This window comes from Chiloscyllium plagiosum, unplaced genomic scaffold (assembly GCF_037043375.1).
Source record: "Chiloscyllium plagiosum isolate Xiang-an unplaced genomic scaffold, Cpla_swu_hap1 HiC_scaffold_1, whole genome shotgun sequence".
NCBI lineage: Eukaryota > Metazoa > Chordata > Chondrichthyes > Orectolobiformes > Hemiscylliidae > Chiloscyllium > Chiloscyllium plagiosum.
The window spans coordinates 47,258,791-47,279,883 of record NW_028270139.1 but is presented as its reverse complement, the minus strand read 5'-3'; the positions used below and the strand labels follow the sequence as shown (position 1 = coordinate 47,279,883).

The 21,093-nt window shown below is 40.3% G+C and overlaps 1 protein-coding gene across 3 annotated transcripts in view; it reads left to right on the top strand.

Annotated features, from left to right (window-relative positions):
- Positions 1-21,093, top strand: part of LOC122552087 (transmembrane anterior posterior transformation protein 1 homolog) — a 116,898-nt gene that overhangs the window by 38,441 nt on the left and 57,364 nt on the right. For all 3 annotated transcript variants that reach the window (XM_043694615.2, XM_043694614.2, XM_043694617.2), the window contains 2 exons: positions 11,642-11,804; positions 20,640-20,775. In XM_043694615.2, coding sequence (XP_043550550.2) covers positions 11,642-11,804; positions 20,640-20,775 — 299 coding nt within the window. The remainder of the gene's footprint in view (positions 1-11,641; positions 11,805-20,639; positions 20,776-21,093) is intronic.

The following is a 21,093-nucleotide window of genomic DNA, read 5'->3' as shown; positions in this document are numbered from 1 at the left end:
TTTCCACCTTTGCTCTGTAAAGGACAATGTTGGAGAGATTATCTTGGGAAGGGGGGTTTAGGGTACACCCCTGTGTAGACCTCTAGGGAAAGTGTGGGGAGAGAGAGAGAGAGAGAGGGCAGTCAGTCATTTGGAGACCGTGCATGTTTAATCACTGTAAACAAAAGACGCGATCACTGTTGGAAACATATATCTTGAGATCTCCTTCAGATAATCTGATTTTCACATAATTGGTATCCGGATAATCGAAGTTCCTCTGTATGTGAAAAAGGCCATTTAGTTTAAAACTTCTGAGGTTTCAGCAAATATTGCATATCCTCAGTGCAGAAAATGATGATTGAGCATCCTGAATTGCTGCAGTGTGTGGTGAAGATGTTCCCACAATGCTGTTAGGTAAGGAGTTGCAGGTTATGCCCCAGTGATGATGAAGGGACAGTGATGTACATACAAAACAAGAACAGCAACTTGAATTTATGTAGCACCTTTCACATGGTAGAATATTAAAAGGCAGTTCACAAAGTTTAGAAAGCAGCACTTGACATAGGACCACATCGAGATCTTGGGTTAGGTGACCAAAATCTGGGCCAGAAAGGGAAGTTTTAAGGATTATCTTAAATTAGAAAAATGAGGTGAGGTTTAGGGATAATTCCAGAGCTTGTGGGCTTGATAAATGAAGACCAGTGATGGAGCAATTAAAATCAGGAATGTTCAGGAAGACAGTAGAAAAGGAATTGAGACAGCTGAGATGCTGGTGGAGGTTACGGAAATAGGGGGGTGTTGTGAGGCTGGAGGAGGTTACAAAGATTGGGAGGGTCGTGAGGCAGATGGGAATTACAGATGTAGATAAAAATTTTGAAATCTGGGATCAGGATATAAAATGTTGGTGGTACTCAACCCAGAATCTTGAAGGTCAGTGTGAACGGAGGGGATGGGTAAACACATGGGCCTCAATAGATTGGAAGATTGAACGTGGGAGGCCGAGTGGGAGTGTATTAGGATAGTTAAATCTAAAGGTAACAAATGAATGGATGAAAATATTGGCACCGGATGAGCTGAGACTAGAGCGGAGTCCAGTGGGACATTGGTGAGGCCTCTTCTGGAGTATTGCAACCAGTTCTGGTTACCCAGTTGTAGGAAGGATATTATTAAGCTAGAAAGGGTTCAGAAAAAATGCACCAGAATGTTGCCAGGTATGGAAGGTTTGGGTTATAAAGAAAGTCTGGATAGGCTAAGACTTCTTTCACTGGAGAGTAGGAGATAGAGAGGTAACCTTACAGAGGTTTATAAAATCATGAGGCATACAGATAAGGTTAATAGTAGGTGTCTTTTCCTTAGAATGGTGAACTTCAAGACTATGGGGCATATTTTTAAGGTAGGGTAGTCTGCATGTGGACTGAATTTCCTGAGGAAGTGGTGGATGTGGGCACAGTTACTATGTTTAAAAGGCACTTGAATAAGTACATGAATAAGAAAAGTTTGGAAGGACATGGGCCAAGAGCAGGCAGGTGGGACTAGTTTAGTTTGGGATTATATTCGGCATGGACAGGTTGAACCGAAGAGTTTGTTTCCATGCTGCATGATTCTACGACACCATGACTATAGTCTATTTTGGTCATTTCTCAATGAAAAACACCAATTGGTTGTTTTACAGCAAGTACCTGCTGTTTAGATCATTCATAATTTTGCTTTCGCAACCCCATTTAAGTTGTTAATTATTCATTAGCTCAAGTAGCATTTTCTGACCTAAGTCCAAAACTTGACTTTGAAAGAAAGCAATTGCAGCTAAAACCATTCTTGGAATATTCCTAATTGTTTCACAATAGTCAAGTAATGCTATCTAGACAAATGCACCTGCCAACTTGTGCAAAGCAAGATGCTATGAAAGTAATTGATCTGTCAACCTGGTTTTGGGGAAGTGAGGGAAGAGTGTAAGAAATACTGGACGAAATAGCTCCAGAATTCCCTGTTTGATTATCACTGGATCTTTATTTTAATGTTCACTGTCAAGCTGGGGGCTTGGTTACTTGATTTATTGACATAAAAGTGATTATACTTTCGAAAGAGCCTAGCTGTCCATTGTAGTTTAACTTATAATTGTATTCCCATAACAACCTTATCTAATCAATAACAAAATCAAAGCAGCTGTTTTGTGACATCTAAATACAACGCAAGCTAAACTCAACTATTTCACCAGTTGCAAATAAACCTCTTTGTAGAGAATAGTGATTGGTGTTGGAGAGCTATGAAATCTGTTTTCAGATTTCTTAAAAATGCAGATTTTTTTCCGAAAAATGGATAGATGTGTCAATTATTTCTTTCTAAAAAAAAAAGGGCGAGCTAGCAAAGGACATTTCAAACCGTTGTAGGATTCTGCAGTGTCCTCAGCTATAGCTGAGGTTTAAATAGTGACTTGGCATCAGTCTCCACTCATGGAAATAATCTGCATTATCAATATTGCTAATGCTGAATGTGTAAAATAGATGCAAAAATTTACCTTGCAAGAATTGAAGCTTCTGAAGCTAATTAGATTTCTGGCCATCATCACTTCACCTGCTCTTGTTTTAATGTGGTATTTGGAATATAGGTAACATTAGTCAAGCATTATTTGTAATTCATCTTTTCTCTGCATTGAGCCATTAAAAGTCAACGATGTAGTGTGTGACTGGAGTTGACCAGATGGTAGGGAAAATTATTAGATTTAATTCCATAAAAGACATCAGTGGATTAGTTGGGTATTTACAACAATGAGGCAACTTGAATGATCATTTTCTAGTGTGAATTAACTGATTTACATAAAAATTGAATTTCAATTACTTTATGTTCAAGGATTTGAGCTAAGTACCTTTTGGTTACAAAACCCAAACTATAAGCATGTATGCTGCATTGTTTAAAAAAGACTATATGATACAAACCACTGACTCATCCATTTCAAACAATTCACCAAGATCTGGGATTGTTTCCATGAAATACAGAGAGCCTTAGGTGCTTTCAGTATCTTTTATACTGAACTATATAGACCAATTTGTTTAGCTTTTGTTGGAAGATAGAATTAGGTATATATGGTACTTTTTTGAGAATGAGCATGAGGTTTTTAAAAGAACTTCAAAATGCCACTGGAAAGAAAGTTCACTACCTTGATCAAACATTTCAAACAAGTTACAGAATTAGTGGACAGTAGTGGTAAATAAACTTGGTCAGTGCTAAGGAATATGTTGTGAGATTGACCAGCAGATCTTTATGTTGTGTGGACAGTCGAAGTCATAAAGATATCAACCTTGTATGAGATCAGTCACTGCTCAAATCTATGTTGGGATGGTTGTTGTTCTTCAATATTCATGGTGAATTTGTGCTTTTGTTATTTCAAATCTCAACCATTCCAATGCATTACTGGTTGGTCTTCTGCCTTTCATAGTGTTGAGGTTATCCAGAAAATCTGCTCATAACTTGGCTCATTTTCAAGGAGCATCTCAACTTACAACAATAATGAGAATTTTAAAAATCCGTCTAAGGTTTGCTCCTCTTCATCTCTGTAGTCTTCTCTATCTTCTTTACCTTCCAAAACATTTGCACTTCTTTAGGTCAGGCCATTTGCACGTATCCAATTTTGATTGTGCTATCATAATGGCCATGCATTTAGTTGTCTAGCTCCCAAGCTCAGAAACATCCACTCATAACTCCCTTTCTGTACCCCGTTTTTCTTCTTTCACACTCCTTAAAGTTTATCTCTTTGATCGAGCTTTTGGATAACTGACCTAATGTGGCTTGTTGTCATACTTCTGTTATGGACCAGGCCAGATCCCATCCAAACATTTCAAGAAAGTAGCCCGGACCCTACCTTTGTTAGTTGATTTAAGTAGGTGTACAGTGGATATTTCAGGAGAGATACACTTCGTTTTAAACAGAATTTATTTACAAGATTACCGAATGAAACCCAAACAAAAGAGAACAGAATACTGAATAACTTAACCTATCGAAACCCAACAGATTATCTCAACTTAATGATGCTGTTCCAAATACTTGCAACAGTCCCCATAAACACCCCTCGACACAGAAGGTAAAATCAAACGCAGGGTCTTAAAGGAGAGAAATCGGAGAGAGCGTACGATCCTGGACCTGCTTCTTTGGGTCCAGCAGCTTTTTCAAAACCACTGCTAAAAACCAAACCAAACCAAAGAAAAGCTGAGCTGGCAGAACTGGCCACTCTCTCTCTTTAATGTCCAAGATTTTTTTAAATTTGAAAGCCTTCTGCCTAAGGCAGTATCTGTGAGCTGTTATCAAATTGGCCCTGAAACCCTTCAACCCCAGACTCTTTGGAATCTGTGTCTTTTATGATTTCTCTGGGAAAAAAAACACCAAGGACAACAAACCTTGTTAAAGGAGCAGCATAGGCACACTTTGTTTTGTAGTGTTTCTGCCTTGAAACATTTCACTATATTAAAGACACCATGTCATATTAGTTGTTGCAGAAACAAGATTGCAGGTTAAACAAAATGTGCAGGAGTTGAGAATTTAGACAGAATGCCCGTTTACAACTTGTCATTTTAACATTATAGATTTTAAGGGCAATTGATTTAAAAAATGTTTTTGCTTTCAGAACTAAATTTAGTTTAATACTTCAAATGGAGGTATATATAAGCATCTTGGTATGTTTCTGTGTTTGTTCAGGATTTTTTCGTGTTCTTTTATCTCTTGAACAGATCAGGGTCATTAAAATGCCAAACCCTTTTGGGGAAACACATTGAAACTTCTAAGTGTGTGAAGAGTCGAAGCTTCTGTGACAATAGCCTGGAGTGGGAATGCCTTTGAAGTATCTTCCTCACATGGCTATCTTGCCATTTTTTGGAACAATAACTTACTGGAGTTTTGGCAGCCATTTTGAATAGTTGGCTGGCTGACAACAGCAGTTTGTGTACAAAACTCCTCCCAGGGAGAAATCAAGAGAGTTATTGAAGAGGGTCCTTGGCAAAATGAGTTTATTGAGAAATGCTTTTAGAAATCAACTGCCAAAGGACTGCAGATAATCTGCAAGCATTGTGACTATAGAAATACGAGAAACAATAATTTCCTTTCTGTATCTTTCTCTCCACCTCCCAACAAGCCCAATCCTGCTGAGTCCACCTGGAAAGGCAAATGTAAACTATTCAATGACAGATATCATTAGTGGCTGAATCTGACTTCACTTTGGAAAAGGAAGCTTCAAAAAGTGACATGCCTGCAATGTACTTAGAGATTGATATTACTTTCAAATGTATAAATATCTTTTACTCTTAGCTACTTTAAATTTTTTTTTGTTTCGACAAGTAATAACTTTTGCTTAGCAGAAGCAATTTTGAAATAAGTATCCTTTATCTTGCCTAAAGGCTAAAGCTTTGCTAATTATTTTTAAAATGAATCACTCAAAAGGGTGTTATGAACACATTTTAGGTCATGAAATGCTCTTGAGGAAACCCCTTTTACATGGTTCTTATAATCTGTAGATTCATTGGGGAAGATGCCCATGCGTGGTTGGTGTTTTTGTTCAATCTATTGCATCAGTGTGTGACACTATGATCTTTTGCTATAAACTTTGTGTCCTATGATCCTACTCCACTAGCTACCAGACAAGGGAGCAATACTCCGAAAGCTTGTACTTCCAAAAAAACCTGTTGGACTGCCACAAGGATTGATGCTGGGTCCTCTACTTGTCATCATTTATATAAATGATTTTGGATGCAAGTATAAGAGGTATAGTTAGTAAGTCTGCAGATAACACCAAAATTGGAGGTGTAGTGGACAGCGAAGGAGGTTACCTCAGATTACAACAGGATCTTGATCAGATGGGCCAATGGGCTGAGAAGTAGCAGATGGAGTTTAATTTAGATAAATGCAAGATGCTGCATTTTGGAAAAGCAAATCTTAGCAGGACTTATACACTTAATGGTAAGGTCGTAGGGAGTGTTGCTGAACAGACACCTTGGAGTGCAGGTTCATAGCTCCTTGAAAGTGGAATTGCAGGTAGATAGGATAGTGAAGAAGGTGTTTGGTATGCTTTCCTTTATTGGTCAGAGTATTGCATACAGGAGTTGGGAGGTCATGTTGTGGCTGTACAGGACATTGGTTAGGCCACTGTTAGAATATTGTGTGCAATTCTGATCTTCCTTTCGGAGAGATGTTGTGAAGGGTTCAGAAAAGATTTACAAGGATGTTGTCAGGGTTGAAGTATTTGAGCTATAGGGAGAGGCTGAGTAGGCTGGGGCTGTTTTCCCTGGAGTGTTGGAAGTTGAGAGGTGACCTTATAGAGGTTTACAAAATCATTAGGGGCATGGATAGGATAAACAGACAAAGGCATTTCCCTGGATTGGGGGAGTCCAGAACTAGGGGGCATACGTTTACGGTGAGAGGGGAAAGATATAAAAGAGACCTAAGGGGCAAATTCCTCACGCAGAGGGTGGTACATGTATGAAATGAGCTGCCAGAGGAAGTGGTGGAGGCTGGTACAATTGCAACATTTAAGAGGCATTTGGATGGGTATATGAATAGGAAGGGTTTGGAGTGATATGGGCCAAGTGCTGGCAGATGGGACTAGATTGGGTTGGGATATCTGGTCGGCATGGACGGCTTGGACCGAAGGGTCTGTTTCTATGCTGTACATCTCTATGACTGGTTGTGTGATCTTTTGACTTTGTTCACCCCAGTCCAACACCGGCACCTCCACATCATGTGGTTAGTTTTGGCTGCAGAAGCTGTAAAGTTGCTTGCTTAAATCTGCAATATGGATTATTATTCAAAGACATTGAGGATCAATGATCAGTGTCACAAAGCTGTTGCAAAGGGAATGTGTTTCAGCTTTTAGGCAGAACAGTTAAATATCAATCAGAATTCAGTTCTCTGAGACCATGCATTGGCTGAGTAATAAATGCTGTGTATAACTAATCACCTTTGGCTGAAGGTACCAAATCGAGACAGTGGCCAGATTTCTGAAGGACTCGATCAAAGCCTATTAAAATAATGAAGGGATTAGATCTTAGTATTTGAGTTGACTAAACGGGGAGAATTGTGGTGTAACATCCTATTCATAAAGAGCTGGAAATTAATCATTGTGTGGATATACAACTAGGTGCTGTATTTACTACTACACTGCAATTAGGTGCCAAGTAACAATGTATGACCATGAACTATGTGGATAGCCGCAAATTATAAACTCTTTGAAGCTCCAATATTTTGAATCGAAAAATGTGATCATTTCAAACAAGAAAGCCTAATAGCATCAGTGAGTTAAGACCCAAATATGTAAAAAGATTTAATATTGAACTGGATTGAGAAAAATTAACTCAAATTAGTACTAGGGAGAAAAACTAAGTAACCATGCAACAATACATAGATACCATTGCAACAATAAATGCGTAGCTAGAACCCACAATGGATTTGCAAGGCCAGTGATGTTGTAGATGGTTTTGATGAACTTAAATAATTGTAAACAGGCATTCAGTAGCTTTCTTACAGTTAATTGTGAAGAGGAAAGAGCAACTATATCTTTTTGTGGGCAGGAGAGAGAGGATTAAATTTATTTAATAACTGAGATGGGCAAGGAAAAAGTAAAAACACAGGCATAATTCTTGAAATATTCAACGCACACCTGCTGCTACAATAAAATCCTTAGATCCACTGATACAGATTTAAAGCCTGAGGCAGGAACCAGCTGAACGTGTTGACAATTTCTTTTGATTAAAAAATACAGCCAGAAAATATAAATTCATTTTGGGATTCTTCACATTTGGAGGTACAAAAAAATTTGATTGGAAAGGACATTCTCTTATTGCAGGATGTAGACACTGTCGTAGCATAGGAAGTCACCGGTAGATGAAGATGCTAATCATGTAAATGGCTAATTTTCAGTTCAGTCAAGAGAAAGGAAACAGGATTCATACAATTAAACAGCAACAAAATAACATATACCAGGCAGAAATAAATGTTTATGAATTCTTGATTACAGGTCATCGTGGGTAGAGGAAAATTTGGCTCAAACTGCAGATTTAGCAGAAATCCTGAACACTTTTGAAAAATTATGAAGAACAGGGAAAGAATATGGTGAATGAGTTTCTTCCACTACATCGATGACTGTATCGGCACTACCTCGTGATCCCATGAGGTTAAACAGTTCATCAACTTCACTAATACTTTTCACCCTGACCTCAAATCACTTGGACCATCTTGGACACCACCTTCCCCTTCCTGGACAACTTCATCTCTGGTGACCAAATAATCACTGATATCTACTACGAAACCCACCGACTCCCACAGCTACCTGGACTACACAACCTCCCACACTGCCTCGTGTAAAATGCCGTCCCTTATTCCCAATTCCTCCACCTCTGCATCTGTTCCCAGGATGACCAGTTCCACCATAGAACATCCCAGATGGCCTCCTTCTTCAAAGACTGCAATTCCCCCCCCCCCCCCCCCCCCCCCCCCACCCCCCAACGTGGTCAACGATGTCCTCCAGCACATCTCCTTCACTTCCTGCAACACTGCCTTTGAATCCCACTCCTCCCAACTCAACAAGGACAGAACACCCCTGGTCCTCACCTTCCACCCTACCAACCTTTGTATACATTGCATCATCCTCCATCACTTCCACAACCTACACAGACCCCAACACTAGGGATATAGTTCCCTGCCCACCCCTATCAACATTTCTGAGAGACCATTCCCTCCGCGACTCTGTTGTCAGAGCCACCTCCACTGTCCCCCCCCCCCCCCCCCCCCCACCAGCCCATACCTCACTCCCGGTACCTTCCCCTGTCACCCCAAGAAATGCAAAACCTGTGCCCACACCTCCCCACTCACCTCTATCCAAGGCCCCAAAGGATCCTTCCACATCCAGCAGAAATTTACCTGTACTTCTACAAATGTCATCTACTGTGTCCATTGCACCAGATGTGATCTCCTCGACATTGGGGAGACAGGGCACCAACTTGTAGATCGTTTCAGAGAGCATCTGTGGGACAACCCAACCCATCAACCTCACTGCCCCGTTGCAGAGCACTTTAACTCCCCCTCCCACTCCACCAAGGACACGCAGGTCCTGGGCTTCCTCCATCGCCAAACTCGTAACCACCTAACACCTGGAGGAAGAACACCTCATCCACACAAGATTAATGTGGATTTCACCAGTTTCCACATTTCCCTCCTCTTCCCCCCCCCCCAAACGCCCCCAACTTATCCCAGTCCCAACCTTCCAATTCGGCACCGCCCTCTTGCCCTGTCCATCATCCTTCCCATCTATCCTCCACCCTCCTCTCCTACCTATCACTTTCTCCCCCACCTTGGGCAGTACGGTGGCTCAGTGGTTAGCACTGCTGCCTCATAGCGCCAGGGGCCCGGATTCAATTACCACCTTGAGCAACTGTCTGTGTGGAGTTAGCACATTCTCCCAGTGTCTGCGTGGGTTTCCTTCAGATCCTCTGGTTTCCTCCCACAGTCCAAAGATGTGCAGGTCAGGTGAATTTACCATACCAAATTGCCCATAGTGTTATGTGCCTTAGTCAGGCGTAAATTTATGGTTCTGGGTGGGTTGCTCTTCAGAGGGTCGGTGTGGACTTGTTGGGCCAAATGGCCTGTTTCCGCACTGTAGGGAAGCTAATCTAATCTAATCTTCATCTATCTATTGCATTCTCACCTACACCCCTCCGAGACCCACCCCCCTCCCATTTATCACTGTCTCCCTGGCCCAGAAGACTCATTTCTGATGAAGGGCTTATGCCTAAAACATAGATTCTCCTGTGCCTCTGCCTCTGTCTGACCTGCTGTGCCTTTCCAGCACCACACTCTCGACTCTGTGATCTACAGCTTCTGCAGTCTTCACTTTCTCCCATCTGGTAACCGAGCAAGTGAGAAGGAAAATAAACCAAAAAGTCCATACTCTAAGATGATAAGTTTGAGGACATAACATCATATAACTGCATGAAGGTGTAGAAATGAGCCCATGATCATGAATCCGAAGCTTGATGCTGGAGTACAGAGAAATATTATTTAAAGAAGTCAGTTTGTTGATCTTTAGTTTTTGTTGTAAACAAGATTCGTTATTGGAATGGTTGTTCATGTACAGACGTTTATTTTCAAAGAATGTGTTGCATTGTTTGTATAATTTGTTGAACACTGTATAACTGAATAATTAGAGTTCTGTACTTACTGCTGCACTACGGTCAGGTGCAGAGCATTCGTACATTGGTCTAGCAGCTACACAGAGAATTTGAGAAATACACTTCATGATGCTATAACATTTTGGCTCAAAGTGTGATTATTTAAAATTTATGATTATTTAAATGATGGGGATCAGAAAACAATAGTGGATGTCAATAAAGCAAGACTAGAGTTAGTTAGTATGCAGGTATAGCCTGTGATTAGTGAAGCAATTGGAGTTGTCCCATGGAAGGGTGTCTTGTGCTTTCATGGTAATATCCCTACCTCTGAACATGGAAGCCTGATTTCAAGTGCCACCTATTCTTGAGGTTTGTGGTAACATCTCTAGGTAGGTTTTTGTAGAATAGAATTACTACAGAGTGGAAAAGACCATTTAGCCCAACAAGTCCACACCGACTCCCTAAAAAGTATCTCGCCCAGATTCATCCCCCTACCCTATCCCTGTAACCTTTCATTTACCATGGCTAATCCACCTAACATACACATTCCTGAACACTATGAGCAATTTAGCATGGCCACTCAACCTAAACTGAACAACTTTGTAATATGGGAGGAAACCAGCGCACCCAGAGGAAACCCATGCAGACACTGAGAGAATGGAAATACTCCACACAGTCGCCTGGAGCCGGAATTGAACATTGGTCCCTGGTGCTGCGAGGCAGCTGTGCTAACCACTGAGGCACCAACTGCTAACATGTTGATTTAAAAAGACCTGGACTGATATAGTGGTAGTATCCCTATCTGTGAGCCAGGGAGCCTGTAAATTTGGAGACCTAATTTTAAGTCCCATCGGCTCCAAGGTGCTACTATGTCTTTAAAAAAATTGATTGGCAAATGTAAAAATGGACTGTTGGTGTTTATGCAAGGGGAACAGAGAATGAAAGTAGGAAGGTATTGTTGCAGCTAGGAATAGGCTTAACTAGACTGCATCTAGAAATGCATTTATAAGTGGTAGGCATTCTTTGTGTTTCTAGGAACTATCAGAAGAAGCAACAGTAGAATTAACTGAGATGCACCCCTTCTCCATTGGGTGCACTGCTGCAATAAAATTAGATTGCAAGCAGTTAGAAGTCTGAACTGCCTTTTCAGCCATTTATTCCTTCATGGGATATAGGTGTTGCTGGCTAAGGCAACATTTATTGCCAACCCTAATTTCCATGGAAAAGCTGGGAGTGATCAACCTGTAATCTTGAAAAAGTTGAACCTTGTTGAAAAAGTTATAACTGTCTAGATTAGAGTGGTGCTGGAAAAGCACAGCAGTTCAGGCAGCATCCGAGGAGTAGTTTTCTAGCATCTGCAGTCATTGTTTTTACCCTTTTTAATTGATGTGTTTATCTTATAGTTGAGTAATGAATTATTTAGAAATAATTATTTTAATTACCACTGAACAGCCCCACTATTTCTAAAACACCTATTGTGGACTGTTTTGGAAATAAATGTTGTTTAATTTTATTCTCAGTGATGGAAGATTGCTACAACCTGCTCAGGTATGTGACATACTGAAGGCACTTATAATGATCATCTGCTTTGTTATGATGCACTACGTGGATTATTCCATGATGTACCATCTCATTAGAGGACAATCTGTCATCAAACTCTACATCATCTACAATATGTTAGAGGTATGTAAGTAAAGTAAGAATTTTCTGTTGGATTGGTATAAATTAAAAGTTTATTTGTTTAAAAATCTAATTTGTATACCCTGAAAAATTTGTGTCTGTCGTCTTTTAGAAGAGTTAAAATTGAGCAGAACAAGGTATGTTGGTTCTGTTGAAATTAAAATAATATTAATTTGTTTCAATTGCAAACTTCAATATTCCTGATAAAAATGAGGAATAGTCATCCTTTTAGAGTCAATAAATGTGAAGCTGGAAGAGTAAAGCAGGTCAGATAGCATCTGAAGATCAGGAACGTCAAATTTTCAGGCCGAAACCATTTGTCAGGATTGAGGAAGGGGCTGGGAGCCTATTAGAAGTCACTGAATTGCCTTTTCAGCCATTTATTTTATTCCTTCATGTGAAGCTGGCATTGCTGGCTGGGGCAACATTTATTGCCATCCCTAATTGCCCTGGAAAAGCTGGTAGTGATCTCCCTGTAATCTCGAAAAAGGTGAACCTTGTTGAATTGGCGGTTATTGTGATTGGTCAGTGGGAAGAGTGGAGCAGATAGATGAGTAGGAAGATGGATAGATTAGAATAGGTCAAGGAGGTGAGGAGTGGGACTGGATATGGGATAAGGCTAATGGGAAGGGATTTTAAAGCTGGTGAGGTCGATGTTGAGGTAATTACGCTGTAAACTTCCCAGGCAAAATATAAGGTGTTGTTCTTCCAGTTTCTGCCAGACCTCACTCTGACAGTGATCTCCCTTCCCCCTCGCCAGTCCTGACTTTGGATGCTGTCTGACCTGCTGTGCTCTTCCAGCTTCACATCTATTGACTCTGACTTCCATCATCTCTAGTTCTTACTGTCTCCTAGTCATCCTTCTATGTTTGTCCCATTACTAATATTCTTCATTTTTTTTTTAGTTTTCTGTATTTTTACATAATCACAAAGTTTTTTGGAACTGAAAAAGATAGTTGGCCCCATTCCTGATTAAGGGCTCTTGCCAAATTTTTTGGAACAATAACTTACTGGAGTTTTGGCAGCCATTTTGACTCTGATCTGTAGTCCTCACTTTCTCCTAGTTGGCCCATCATGTTTGCAACCTGAAAAAAGAGCCACTCAGTTGAATCCCGCTTTTCAACATTCAGCCTGTAATCCTGAAGATTACAGCAATTAAAGGGCATATACAGACTCCTTTTAAATAAGGCAAAAGTGAGGAGTGCAGATGCTGGATATCAGAGTCTAGATTAGAGTGGTGCTGGAAAAGCACAGCAGATCAGGCAGCATCCGAGGAGCAGGAAAATCGACGTTTCGGGCAAAAGCCCTTCAGGAATGAAGGCAGGGAACCTTCAGGGTGGAGAGATAAATGGGAGGGAGATGAGGCTGTGGAGAAGGCAGCAAAGAGTACAGTAGGTGGATGGGGGTGGGGATGAAGGTGATGGGTGGGAAGCAGATGTGGCTATAATAGCGGGTCAGTTTCAGGACATGGTTGAAGAGCTTCAGGGCAGAGGAGATGACCTGGGGATTGCAGTGAGAGAGAGCTGTCTCTATCATCCTTTCAGGCAATGAGATCCAGACTCTACCATTGTCTGGATAAAAAATAAGTTCTCATCTCTCAACTAATTACTTCTTAATCATAGAATCCCTACATGTGGAAGCAGGCTGTTTGGCCCACCGACCCTTTGAAGAGCATTCTCACCCAGATCAATCCCCCTGTATTCCCCATGGCTAATCCACCTAATCTGCACATCCCTACACACTATGGGGCAATTTAGCATGGTGGGGGTCTAGACTGGAGTGGTGCTGGAAAAGCACAGCAGCTCAGGCAGCATCCAAGGAGCAGGCAATTTAGCACGGTTCATCCACCTAACCTGCACATCTTTAGACTGTGGGAGGAAGCTGAAACACCTGGAGGAAACCCATGCAGGCACTGGGAGAATATGCAAACTCCACACAGACAGTTGCCCGAGGCAGGAATTGAACCCAGGTGCTAACCACTGAGCCACCGTGCAGCTGTGATAAATGTTTCTCAGAACAATCGGCCAATATAAAATCACAAGGGTGAATATTTAATGTCAATTGTATCTTGGAAAACAAGAGTGAAAGCCTCCCCAGTTATTCTTCCTTCAGACACTGAAAAAATCAGTAACACTATAGTTTAAATCAGTTATCACAAATAACAGAATTTAAACTGCTTTGTCTGAAATTTTATTTAAATTCATCAACTTTTAAAGCAGAACGGATAAAATGATTAGCAAAGCTTCACAAGACTCTCAAGTGAAGCAGGAAAAGAATTTGCTAAATTACACTACCAACTCATTCCTTCAGTAATGCCCTTAATTTCTTGCTTACTCTGGTTCTGACCATAAAACAACTTTTCATATGTCACTTTTGATTCTACTCTATTACAATGTTTGTTTGTAAAGAATATAAGTATCCAACATAAAGTTTATAATTCATCATTGTGATTGAGTAAATTATAGAAGTTGCAAAGTATTATTTTAAATCTATTGCCCCTAGTCCATGATCCCTCTGCATCAGGCCAATCAATTTTGTACATCTCAACAAATCTCCTTTCAGTATCCTCTGTTCCAAAGAAAGCAATCCAGTCTGCCCAATGTTTCCTCTTGGCTGCATTTTTCCAATTCCAATAATATCCTTGTAAATCTCCTCTGTACCATTTCTAGTGTAATTATATATGTTCTATAATGGTGTGACCTGAACTGCACATAATACTCAGGTTGTGATCTAAGTAATGATTTGTACTGTTCCAGCATAACCTCCCTGCTCTATATTCTATACTGTGGCTAATAAAGGAAAGGACTATGTCATCTTTAACCACTTTATGGGTCTTTTCTGTTACCTTTAAGAATCTGTGAACATTTACTCCAAGGGTCCCTCTCACTTTCTTTACACTTTTCAGTATTGTCCCATTTATAGTGAATTCTCTTATCTGTTGGTCTTCCTCAAATATATCCTTTTGGAATTTCTATGCTTTGAATTCCATTTGTCACTTGTCTGTCCATCTAACCAGACCATTGATTATCTTCCTGTAGTCTACAGCTATTTTCTTTGCCTTCAGTTGAATGACCAGTTTTTGTCACCTGCAGCGTTCTTGATTTACATCCAAACCATCAATATATATCAGAACAAGCAAGAGACCTTGTATAGAACCATACAGTACTTCCCTGGAAACAGCCTTCCTGTTGCAAAAATAGCCATTAGTAATTACTGTTTCCTGCCACTGAACCAGGTTTGTATCCAATTTGCTCCATTCCTGTAAATTCCATGGGCTTTTCTAAAATATCAGTCTGCCATTTGGGACCAAAAATCTTACTAAAGTTCATATATGCTTCATTAATTGAATGCCCTCAACAACCCTCCTTGTTACTGCCTCAAAAAAAGTCAGAGTCAAACAGTCTTTCCTTATCAAATCCATGCTGACTATCCTTGATTAATCTGAGCCTTTCTAAGTAACAGTTTATCCTATCTTTTAGAATAACTCCATTGTCTCCTGTCGGTTTCATAGTAAAAAGATTTGCGCACTGCTCTATGGAATGAGACTATTATTGAAACTCATAGGAACAGGAAATTGGTGTAAGAAAAGGGCATTCAGCCCTTTAAGCCTGCTCTGTCATTCAATATGATCATAGTTAATCATCCAACTCAGTACTTATTTTTCTCTCCCCATATCTTTGATCCCTAACTCTTTACAATTGTGCAGTTCCATGGACTTGTCTTTGTTTAATCTGATCAAATAACCATAGATAAATCATTCAGTGAAATAAAACTTCATTATACCTTTTGCCTTTAGTAAATACTCCAGTTCTGTTGCTATTAGTGGAGAAAGGCAAATAGTATGTTCAGAGAAAATCTGTCCCTTTTCATCAATTCATCTATTTTAGATTTTGATTTCTCACCTGCCCTAGCTCCCTGTCCCTTTCACCTCCCTGGCCTTGTATCCCTGGCTTTGTGTGCAATCAGACAGTCCAGGTATTTTTTTTTTGTGCTGCTTTTCCCAAGGTGAAGTTACATCTGAGTTTCCAAGCAAACCTGTTTCCCCCCATCCTGAACAAAACTGGCAAATCAATTATAATATGTTCTTCCACTTGAATGCTAAACTAACTTGAATATGAAATGTATTCAGATAATTGCTGTTGCTGACGAAATGGTCAACTAATGGTTTCTGTTCAGTGCTGATCATATCTTCTGTAATCAGTTGACTGAATTTGACCGATTTAACCTTGTATCATTAGCATGAGAAATACACACAAACGAAACTCCAATTAACTGCTGGTCGGTGACATTAATTAGGGCCTCTTGTGATGCAATGGTAGCATCCTTAGCTCGAAGTCAGATGGCCGGATTCAAAACCTACCTGCTCCAGACATGTGTACTAACATTTCTGAACATTAGGTTGACTGGAAGACATGTAATCTTAGATTAATAGACTACATATGGCACTGTGATAGTGTCGCTAGCTCTGGCTTTAGGTCCCACCACCAGCACCACACCATCCCTCAAAACAGGCAAGGTTTGATGGTAACAAAAGAGGGAAAGATAGATTCTAATGCAGTAAAATCTTGCAATATATTCAGTGTTTAAAGATGGAGCTGGAAAAGAAACAGCCTGTGTTTATCATGCAAAAAAATGCTTTTCATTGTAATTTTATGTACATATGACAATAAATCTAAATCTAAAACAGTGCACAGACTCCTCCACATCATCTTGGGTACTCTCCCTCTATTTATTGTCAGTCATTTTCTTTTTGTAAAAAAATTAATTTTTGTTGAAAATTAACACTTTTTTTAACCAGCATGTATTGAGGCTGTGCCTTCATCTGTCTTGTTTTCCCTTTGCCCACTCTAGGCCTGCTGTTTATTTTTCAAGCATTTAACTTGACCTATGTCTCTGAATTAGTATCCAGTTCAATATCTTTTTTTATTAGTGTTCATGCAAAGTGTTAATTCTGTGACAAATATTTAGTATAAGGTAGGAACATAAAAGTTGAGAGTGTTGTAAAGCGGAGGTTGACCCCTCCACCCCGAAAACTAAAACCGAAACATTCGATGAGGAGCACCTTGCCCTATAATCTATAAAATGAGTGTGAAAAGTAGTGTAACCTGCTTTTCAGCAACCTCTAGAGGTTGAACAAAATAAATCTCTGACACTCACTTTAAAATTAACAAGTAACAATTTATCTAACACTAACCGTGTCATAGAGATGTACAGCATGGAAACAGACCCTTCGGTCCAACCTGTCCATGCCAACCAGATATCCCAACCCTATCTAATCCCACCTGCCAGCACCCGGCCCATATCCCTCCAAACCCTTCCTATTCATATACCCATCTAAATGCCTCTTAAATGCTGCAATTTGTACCAGCCTCCACCACATCCTCTGGCAGCTCATTCCATACACGTACCACCCTCTGCGTGAAGACGTTGCCCCTCAGGTCTCTTTTATATCTTTCCCCTCTCACCCTAAACCTATGCCCTCTAGTTCTGGACTCCCCACCCCAGGGAAAAGACTTTGTCTATTTATACTATCCATGCCCCTCATTATTTTGTAAACCCCTAGAGAACAAATTTAATTGAACTATTAACAAACTGAATAACTTCCGTCTAACTACTAACTAATCCTGAATAAAGCAAGATTTTAATAGTATGTTGTCCCAATAAATACAAGTCCCACTCATATATTTAAAAAAATGTATTTAGTCTCTTGAAATAACAGGCAGGTTACATGTCTTCTGGAGTGTTCTGTGCCTTCTCTGTCAATTCTTCCGTCTGGAATGCCTTCTCCATCATTGGTACCATTAATATTTGGATGGTGCTTTCTCCAAGACCTAAATGAAGCTGTGAGAGCTAGCAATTCTCTCTTGAGATCTGAGGGCTGTTAGCTCTGGCAGATTGCAGTTTGCTCTGGGGTCTTTGTCCAACTGCACCCTTCTTTTATACCCTTGATGACATGTCAATTTTTCTTGCTGTGGGATTTGTCCTATGTTGTCAAAACCTTCAGATTTAAATTTAATAGGTTTTTGGTATCTAAGTACCTGGTTCAAATTAGCTAAATTCAAAAGACTCTTGTCTTGGTAAAAACTGCTGCTTGGCCTGCTAACTGTGTACGGCCTTTTGGTACAATTGTTTCAATTTGGGTGCTCTCTGTGTACTTGCAAACTTTCAAGCTGCTGATCACAGATATCCATTTTAAATCTTTAAGCACCAACAAAGCGCCATCTTTTAAAGGGATCACACAATGCTTTCTCCTCCGTAGCATCTTACAATTTTAGAAACACCAAATTCTAACTTTCCACATCCCAATCTACAATTACTCTACCCAACTTCACAACAAGAACAAGAATTGGACTTGACCATTGAGCCTTCCCTGCCTTTTGATAAGATCATGGCTGATCCGATTGTGTCTTCTACTTGCTTGCTAGCACCTAAAACTTTACTCTCCCTTAAAAATCACACAACACCAGGTTATAATCCAACAGGTTTAATTGGAAGCACACTAGCTTTCGGAGCGACGCTCCTTCATCAGGTGATTGTGGAGGGCTCGATCGTAACACAGAATTTATAGCAAAAATTTGCAGTGTGATGTAACTGAAATTATACATTGAAGAATTGATTGTCTGTTAAGCCTTCCATCTGTTAGAATACAGTGATAGTTTCACTTCTTTCATGTGTAAATCGCAAAACCCTTTTTTTTAAAGTTGCATTCTCGGGTTAGCTGTTAACAATGGTGATAGCTAGACAATGTGTTGAAGGTGTTAGCCCCCTGTGTTCTCTGTCTATGACCTGATGTTTAGATTGATTCCAATCTAAAAAGTGAAATAACAGAGTTTTACATAAATTCATGCAGTTTTTGAGCTCAGAGTTCGACATGAATCTATGTGGCTTTTGAGCAAAGTGCAATGTAACTTTGTACCAAAAAAATTCACCACACAATATATATGTGTGCATGTGGGTCTTTGTCTGTGTGTGTGCCTGTCTGGGGTGGGGGTTGTGAGTGTGAGAAAGTGTGCGTGCGTGTGTGTGTGTAGTGAGTGCGGAGTGTCTTAAGTCTGTGAGGGGGTGCATGTGTGGGAGTCTGTGTGTCTATAAGGGTGTGTGTGGGTGTCTGTGTCCGTGTGTGTGTGTGGTGCAATGGTGATCACCTGTAATGTGAATTGAACCCAAGGTCCCGGTTGAGGCCCTCCCTATGGGTACCGAACTTAGCTATCAGCCTCTGCTCAGCCACTTTCCTCTGCTGCCTGTCCACCTTGGAGGATGGTCACCCGAAGATCCGAGGCTGAATGTCCTGGACCACTGAAGTGTTCTCCAACTGGGAGGGAACCCTCCTGTCTGTTGATTGTTGTGCGGTGCCCATTCATCCGTTGTCGTAGCCTTTGCTCAGTTTCCCCAATGTACCATGTCTCTGGGCATTCCTGCCTGCAACGTATAAGATAGACAATGTTGGCTGAGTCTCATGAGTACCTGCCATCTACACGGTGGGAGGTGTTCCCACGCGTAATAGTGGTATCTATGTCCACAATCTGACACGTTTTGCAGCGTCCACCGTGACAGGGTTGTATGGAGTTGTCCTGAGAGCCGGGCAGTTTGCTACGAACAATGATCTGTTCGTATCTTCAACACCTTCAACACATTGTCTAGCTATCACCATTGTTAACAGCTAACCCGAGAATGCAACTTTTAAAAAAAAGGGTTTTGTGATTTACACATGAAAGAAGTGAAACTATCACTGTATTCTAACAGATGAAAGGCTTAACAGACAATCAATTCTTCAATGTATAATTTCAGTTACATCACACTGCAAATTTTTGCTATAAATTCTGTGTTGCGATCGAGCCCTCCACAATCACCTGATGAAGGAGCGTCGCTCCGAAAGCTAGTGTGCTTCCAATTAAACCTGTTGGACTATAACCTGGTGTTGTGTGATTTTTAACTTTGTACACCCCAGTCCAACACCGGCATCTCTGAATCATTACTCTCCCTTGTTAGCCAAGAACCTGTTTAACTTGTTCTGAAACACATTTGCTGACTCTGTCTTCATTGCTTTCTGGTGGAGTGAACTCCACAGCATAATGACCTTGAAAAGAAAATCTCCTCATCTATCTTAAATGGGACATCCCTTATTTTTAAACATTTTACTATCCTTTTGTCAATTTTAAACTTTCGCAGAAGGGGAAACACCCTCTGAACATCAACTCTGTCAAGTCTCCTCAGGATCTTTATTTCTTTCAGTAAGATCATCTCTTGTTTTTTTTCCCCCCAAGCTTCAATGGATATAATCTTTGAGGAGAAAGTGAGGTCTGCAGATGCTGGAGATCAGAGCTGGAAATGTGTTGCTGGAAAAGCGCAGCAGGTCAAGCAGCATCCAGGGAACAGGAGAATCGACGTTTCGGGCATAAGCCCTTCTTCCTGATTCTCCTGTTCCCTGGATGCTGCCTGACCTGCTGCGCTTTTCCAGCAACACATTTTCAGCTTCAATGGATATAAGCCCAACTGATTCAACTCTTGCTCATAACACCAACCCTCCATCCAACAAATCACTCTGCTGACCCTTCCCTGCATTGCTTCAAATGCAATTTGATCTTTTTTAAACAAAACAAAACTGTGTACAGTACTCCAAATGTGAGTTGCAATGCCCTGTATAGCTATAGCAAAATATCCTTACTTGTATAATTCCATTTTTCTTAAATGATGACAGTGTTTTCTGTATTTTATCACTTGCTGTACCTACGCACTAAAGTTTTGTGATTCATCTGTCATATTGATTTTATTTTTACTGGGACTGATGGCTGTAGAGACTGTTCCATTACTATTAACAATGGCTGATTTTTTTCATAGGTAGCAGATCGCCTGTTTTCTTCCTTTGGACAAGATATTTTGGATGCACTGTATTGGACAGCCACAGAAACTAAAAAGAAGAAACGAGCTCATATTGGAGTGATACCTCATTTCTTAATGGCTGTGCTTTATGTCTGTATCCTTTGGGAATCACCTTATTAAAGCTACTAGGTTTATTAACTGTTTTAATCAATTCTGCTTGTTAATTAAAAATTTAAGTTTAGCATATTATTTATACATAGTTGTGCACAATTTATTGAAAGTTGAACGTTGTTATCTGTCCTTTGTTTCCTAAACATCTCTTTTGTAGCATTAATTAAGTTACTTATTGCTTTCTGTCCTTAAATGTAAGCATTGCTGAATAGTTTCAAAGTATAATCTAAGTTATCAAAACGTGTGCTAACAAGATGCAGTAGCAGATGCAAAATTATACTGGACCATTATTTGCTGTCAA